The sequence below is a fragment of the Protopterus annectens genome, chromosome 5.part0 (assembly GCF_019279795.1).
Source record: "Protopterus annectens isolate FY-2018-M chromosome 5.part0, PAN1.0, whole genome shotgun sequence".
Classification (NCBI taxonomy): domain Eukaryota; kingdom Metazoa; phylum Chordata; order Ceratodontiformes; family Protopteridae; genus Protopterus; species Protopterus annectens.
Genome location: NC_056735.1, coordinates 1693193398 through 1693201264, shown reverse-complemented (window position 1 = coordinate 1693201264; position 7867 = coordinate 1693193398). Strand labels below are relative to the sequence as shown.

The window sequence follows — 7867 nt, the reverse complement described above, 5'->3', positions numbered from 1 at the left end:
CATCTTTTGTATTTGTACTGTAATGATGCTGGTATATTCATGTTCTTAAAAGTTTTCCATTCTTAGGATATAGAATGTAAGACAAGAAGACGAACAAGTTAAGCAGACCACATCTTCCGGATTGCCATGACATTTGTAATTAATAAAGAGATTTTTTTTTTTTTTTTTGTTACACATCCCACATTTTTGTCCCTCCAATGCTAGGTCCCTGATTAACATTAAACTTGAGTCATTTAAGTAACAAGTTAAGATTTTGGAGGTCAAAATGTTAATGTTTAAAACAGTTGACAGATGGAAAATTACTTCTTTAAGGAAAGTATTTCCAGGAATCACATCCCTATAGCATTACATTTATGGTGTTTTCCAAATGGTAAGAAGGAAGGATCCCTGTTGCATCATGAACTGAGTTTTTTGACACTTAGGGATGTGCCTTTAAGAGGGTATTCGTGAAAAACAATGAAAGGCAAATGGTTGCGTTAAATGAAGTGTATTATTTTGACAATAACAGTAGTTTTGTTGTTTGATCACTGCAAGTCAAATTATGAGAGCATTTTTAACAAAATTGATCACAAATGTACTGAGATAAGAGGAAAGAAAGAAAAGAAACTTATTAGGGATTATACTGACTATGATCCCGGGTATAAAAACAAACAATTATATCTATTTGCAACAGATAAGAAGGGGCAAAAGAAAAAAACATTAACAAGTCCTTTATTAATTCTAATGATACTGTGTTAGATGCATCTCATAAGACCCTTTTAGGAAATGTGGTGGTGCGGAGAACTGAGAGGCTTGCACATCATAAGCGGAACAGGAATGGACAACAACAAGGCACAAACTGGGTGCTTCTCTAGAGAAGAGATATCAGACAGCCAGAAGCAGATAAGTGATCAAGGTACAATAAAAATCTAGAAGCTGAACAACTTTAAAGTGTGCAACTTTAATCAGCATCACATAACAGAAGAAAATTTTAATATTTTTGAGAAAGGTTTTACATTTTTACCAGCCACAAAAATTATTTTAGATGTTACGATTCTCGAGTTGAAACTAATTTTGTGCAAGTTTAATTTAGGATTAATTTATCAGTACAACAGTAATGAAAATTTAAGAATGTATGGGTTATATAGACAGGAGCTGTGTTAATTCTCCCTTACACCCAAACATTACCTACTTTTGAAAAGCCATGTGAAAAAGACCTAAGTATCTTATGGAAGGAGGGTCCTATGTAAAACTTTTTCAACCTAATACAGATTGGAAGAGGGCCGATTAAGGAGATTACTCTGGACAAAACAAGACTGATGAAACCTGACAAAGGAGGAGGACTAGTAATTATGGACTAGGTGGGCTACTCCAGTAGAATGATAAACCTATTGATGGACGGTGAACACTTTCCTCAACTTTCTTTAAGATTAACATTGCAGATAGATCTATACATTTATTTTTATTTGATTTACACATTAACATGTTGACAGATAAGGAGTTCAGCTTATTTCATGTGAAGAAACCAGTTATCCCAGTGATACTTGTATACCAAACATCTGCTTAGATGGATTCCTGTCATAACATCAACATTACAAAATGTCAAACTTCATATTGTTGAGACCATACGATGGAAGTTCTGTAACTATGAAACCAAATCACCAACAAACTCTGTGTTTTTGCAGGCAGTAAGACTCCCTGCACCCCCACACACCCTTGCTGATTATATACACTAACTCCCAGGCTGCACTACAGTGGGGAAAATAATAAATTCCCCAATCCCGCTATTACCACTATCTCAACAGAAATACTTTTCAGAAAGAAAATCGTATGATCTCAGTCATATGAAGTTTCTGAAAAGCTGATCTTCTGAAGGGGACCCACTCAAACATAACTGACCCTCCTTTAAGGTCAAATGTATTTGTGGCCGGTTCAAAAACAGACTCTTTAGCACACAGTATATTGATTATAAGTTAAAAAATCTTTATTTGAAAATGACACATCTACTCAGGGATTCTTGGAATTTCCCTGAAGTTATGAGACAGCTACATTTTAATTTAGGTGCATTTTTTGTCACAACTGATATACAGAATTTATTTTTTGTGATGCCAAAAAAATGGGCAGTGACTGGTTTTGCAATATTACATTTCAATTTGAGGTATGAACAGCTGGTACGTTGAACATTGTGTAACAATTCACGGAAACAGTGCTAAATAATAATTTCATATTTTATAAAGGTGTGTACTACAAGCAAACAAGTGGACTAGCAATACGGCTGTTTGTGCCCCCATTTTTGCAAATTTAGTATTATGTTGCTAAGAAAAGCAGTTTTATTTTTAAGAAATACAGTGGCAATTGGTCAATTTATGCTTGGTTCTTGGATGATATATATATATATATATTTTTTTTTTTTATTTTTTTTTTTAACTATGGACTGGATCATTACAACTGTATGAAGTTATATTAAACAAATGAGTTTTTGACCTTCGCATATTCTTTTTCCGATGTTGGTATTAGCTTTTTGGATATGTTTATTTATAGGAATGAATAAAGGAATATTTTGAATCTTGACTATATTGTAAGCCTACTTATAGCAACAGCTTTTTTACATTTTAATAGCTCCCACCCTTTTTGCCAAAGAATAATTTAACGGGCAGGTGGTGAGCATATTGAGACTCACATGTTATGATATTGTCTTTATGTAGGAAATACGTAAATTGGAAGAAATGTTTTAGACAGAGGCTATCCTGAAGCCTTGATTAACAATATCTCTAGTGAAAGTATAAGTCTTAATCAAGTGATAATTTGAAGAGGTCTTACAAGGTGTATTAGGTTTTGATGAAGTCTTTACAGACATTGAAGACAAAAGCACTAAACCTAATACGCTATATGCTTCTCAGTACTTTTTTTTTTTTTTTTTTTTACCTGGGACACTACTTCAGTGTGCATATATGTAGATTTATTAGTTTCTTTTTTTTGGTGCACACGTTATCACTGATGAGTTTGAGTTAATACTATAAAAGATAGTCAAGCTTTGCAGCAGGTCTATAGGAGACAGGAAGCAAACAATACACAGAGGAAGCCCACTGGTACATGTGATAACATGCACACTCTATCAAGGTGGAAACCACAGGCTAGAAGTGAACCTCAGATCATGGAACAGGGGAGACAGTACTGCCAGCTACTGTACCACTGAGATGTCCTGTGGTACAATGCGCAGTACACAGTGGCAATATTTTTCTAACCTGCATGGAAGACTAGAGGCTAGCAGGTTTCTTATGTGGTACTGTCCACCTTACAGAGATATTAGGGCAGTGCAAATCTAATTAGTACACATACTTACAATGTTCATGTTAGCTTTTTTTTTAAAACTACTTGCATAATGGCTTTGGATGTAATAAAAAAAATGTTCATAAAATAATTTCTTAAAAAACTAGTAAACAGAGCAAACCAGTACTCACCTCATCTTAAACACTGGGTTTATAAACCCAACATTTCTCAATGCTATTATGCTGTCATAAGGCTGTAATTCATAAGATAACCCACAAAAGAATTTTAGGCAGACTCCTCTATGAACTCCATGCAGCACAAAAAAAAAACAAAACAAAAAAAAAAAACAGTAAAGAAACCGCACAGAAATGTGTTCTTCTCTAAAGGCTGCTCAGTCTGTGTTCCACTCCTGACTGGTGCTGGTTTGAAGATAAAATGATAGACACACATGCCAGCTGTAGTATGAATACAACAGAATACTTAAGAAAAATTGTAGACCCTACAAAGCTAAGGAACTAACAAAACACAACCAAAACAATTTCAGTTTATGAGCATGCTTCAGAATCTGCTTTTAGTAGTCTCTTGCTATGAATCCTGTCGTAGCCATGAGCATATTAAAGTTATTTGAAATTTAAAGGTTCTTCTAAAAGTCAAGAAATCTACAGTGCAGAGGATGACAGTGAAGACCACCAACAATTTTACACTGCCAAGAAATTCTTTTTGAGATTTTGACCTGTATTTCATCAAACTGTCCCATGGGGATTCATTGAAAAAAAAAGAAGTTGCACAACATATTACACAGATTACAAAAATAAGCAAAAAAAAGAACGCTGAAAGGAAAAAGCTTCAAACCTGTTCCATATCTTGACAGTCTCTGAAGAAGCAGACAGTATAGCGATGTTGTCTGAGCTGAAAGCAAGCGTCCTGACATCATTGCGATGTCCTCCAATGGTGATCCTGGCTGTTTTGGTGCAGTCAGAGCTCGGCATAGTTGTGCTCAGTGTGTAAGATTCAATGGTATTGTTCTGTAACAGCAAAGCCACTTTCACCTCACCATTAGGGAAAACAATCAAGTCAAAGGATCTAGATTGTAACAACACAAAAAGAAAAACAGGATATTTCTGTGATTTACATTTTAACAGTAAATTGTGCACAGCTTGTTAAAGGCACTTAGCTATCAAGTAACTTTTATTACATCCTTATGCAACATCACATCTAAGCTATTACGTAAAGCAGTACTTCTGTTGAAATCAGTCTTTCAAGCTAACCTACAAGGAAAATAGAACTCCAACGTACATATTTTCAAAAGGCACTCAAATGAAAAACATCCAAATTAAATGGAGGAAAAAGAATGGAATTAAAAGACCGCATTTACTGCAATCTATTAAGGACTCTAATATCAGACGTTAAGTTGTAAAGCACTGTGTTTCTCCTTCTGCTGAAATAGAATGGAGCAGCTGCCTACTGGTGGACAATGACAAGGAAGGCTTAGAAGAGCATAGCAGCTCTATACCATTCTTATCAGTTAGTGGCAAATACAGGAATACTGAACAGTACAGCCAGCACTGCAACCAGAGGTCACTTTCATTATCATAAGTGCACAAACGCAAACTGTTTATAGTGCAAGGAGAGGGAATGGCAGGGATACACAATTCATACATGCATAAGCTGTAAGGTGTACAGGAAGGAGATAAAGTGACACAAATTAAACCTAAAAGGGAATGTCAACAACAAGCAGCTTCTAAGCACAATGTGTTTCAGTGATACTACTCTGCATCTGCAATGTCTGAGTGACTGCATTTTCTTTTTCCAGTATCAAACGTTACAAAATCAAGGACAATCTAAGACATGGAAAAGTCCTTTCATGCACCCGCATACCTTGAGCTTCAGAGGAAGAAGCCTTTGAGAACGCACAGCCTATGGGAGAAAATGTAGAAAAGTGTGCTCATATTTTCTGAAAACACTCTGACAGCTAGTCTAATGTGAAGCGAGAAGACAGTGAGCACAAATTTAAAAACAAATAGCTGTGTGATTATCTGAGCTGAAGGGATGACCACCAGCAATGAGCAGGTGAACCACAATGAGTAAATAAAAGATGTGAGTTACCACCACATCAGGTAACAGACAGGCCTCCTTTCTTACAGCCATTCCGTAATAATTATTCCAGAATATCAATCTCTTAAGCATCTTGCCAGCTCTCAGACTGGCAACCCTCTGCTAGGTCTGAAGGGCATAAATAGGCCATTGCCCACCAATTCTGGCCAATTTAAGTACAGGTTCATTTATCTCACCTGAACAAGATGTTATGCTTTATCTGCAGCTTCTGTTTAACAGTTCTTCCTGATCTAAACCTAGTACAGCAGGAACGTCTTATTGTAACATTTGTTGATGTCTGTTATGTACTTCACAGACAAATATTCTAGTTGTCTACTGATGTACTATGTTCTTCATCTGTAAATATGTTGTAAGTAATTGCGATGTTAAATTGTTAATCGCTATGTAATCCAATGTAACTATTGTCTGTTTATTTTAACTGTGGAGCTTTTCTCCCTGGGCCTCCACTGAAAATGTACCTACGTCCAGTCGGATACTCCCAGTCAACAAATGTAAATAAATAAAATAAATAAATAAATAAATAAATAATCAGTGAGAGGAATACAGTACGACAGTGATTTTACCTTTTAGAGCAAGGCTTTAAGCTTGACGTGTTCTGCTTCTGTTATAGTACAAAACTGTAATTACAGTAAGTACTAGTTAACACACCACCTCCAATACAAATATTTCTCATGTATGTTCGCCTGAATCTCCATGAATCTTAGAGGCCTAAACTAAATCTCCAAGTGATGTACACGGTCCATTGTGGAGCTTTTTTTTTTTTTTCTTTGCAAGAGATAAAGTGCCTAAGACTAAGGTAGAGGTGTAGCATGGGAATTTGGTGCTCTGAGCAACACAATCATTTGGCAACCCCCCCTCCTCATTTTTATATAGATATATATATATATATATATATATATATATATATACACACACACACACACACATATATACACACACACACATATATATATATATATATATATATATATATATATATGTGTGTGTGTGTGTGTGTGTATGCATGCATACGTACATATATATATATATATATATATATATAAATAAAATATATATATATATATATATATATATATATATATATATATGCGTGTGTGTGTGCGTGTGTGTTTGTGCGCGCACACCTGTGATCACAGAAGAAACACTTGCAAACTAGCAAACTTTCTTTTTAAGAAATATTTGAATTTACAATTTGTCAGCAAGCAATCACTGCCAAACTGCTCTGTTTATTAAACACTATTTAATTACCTTCTAAAAGGCAGACAATTTACAACCTGTACAAGTTATCATGATCGCTGCTTATGGGCAGCCTGTAAACGCTCCAGCGTCAAATTTTTTTTTAATGTATGTTATCTCTAAAAACTCATTCTGACAGTTTACAACCCATCTATAAGTATCTGTAATCATTTAATGAGAACTTGCAAGCTGTTTACCTTTTTTTTTTTTTTTTTAGTTTCTGCCATTTACAGATTGGCAAACGGGGCAGGCACTCCATTCGCCCCACCCTACCTACAGCACTGACTGCTAGGAAACAAGACAGACGTTTATGTAGCATCTGGCCTATAATGGTAACTACTATCCAGTATATCTAACAGTGGAGTAACACACTGGTGACTAACAAGCTAGGTTGATCTTTTAATGGATCACTGACAGGACAGTGGGGGATGGTGGCCAACAGCCATATTTGCAACACCAGGTAGTCCATCAATGTTTGGCAGCATGTTAGGATGTAACAGTTCAGTCACAGGTACCATCCACCTGTGGGTCCGTCAAGGTCTGCTACAAGGCTGGACTTCCAAAATAGCTGCACACTCATCAACAGTATAATTCCAGCTCTCAGTGTAAAAACAGAAACTGTTTAAATAGGGCCACTGTTTAACTGTTTGGGTAAACTCAGTCATGGGTCATTAATTACAATCCACAGGAATAGCTATGCACGTACGGCAGGTGCAAAGCCTTGAGTGGTAGCTCTGACTGAGCATTTTTACATCTGTGGCTGAATCACATTTTGGGTATCTGTATTTGTTGGTATTGCTGACCTGATTGCTGTTTACAGCCTTATCAGCATTTATATATTGAGTGCTGCTTCTTCAGGTTGTTACTTGGATGCAGCAGTGTTTTTATATCAGGGAAATATTTTCTAAGAGCGGGACTAAGATTTTTCATGGTCGCCACGTGTCTTCTATTCTATGGTGAATAACTGAATGTTTATTTATTTTTTTTACACTTTACATTTGTTCTTTGGAGTGTTTTCAGTGGGAGCGAATTATATTTGAAGAATGGGATTATACGCATGGCAATTATTTAAGTTTTCAAATGATTTTTTGGCCTGCTGTTTTCTTGTTAATTATCTAACCTCTACCCACTACATTGAACATTGCCAGCATTTTGGTAGAAAGGGTTGGATTGGACTTTGTTACTGCACTTTTGTTGGAGTGATGGTGGTGCGGTATTAATATATATTACTCTGACTTTTATCTGGCGAGAATTTTTCTTCTGCAGT

General features: G+C 35.8%; 1 protein-coding gene across 1 annotated transcript in view; it reads right to left on the bottom strand.

The window, feature by feature from the left end:
- WDR3 (WD repeat domain 3) overlaps positions 1 to 7867 on the bottom strand; it is a gene marked incomplete at its 5' end in the record, with an annotated part of 1037507 nt that overhangs the window by 686413 nt on the left and 343227 nt on the right. The window contains 1 exon segment of the mRNA XM_044071482.1: positions 4102 to 4332. Coding sequence (XP_043927417.1) covers positions 4102 to 4332 — 231 coding nt within the window.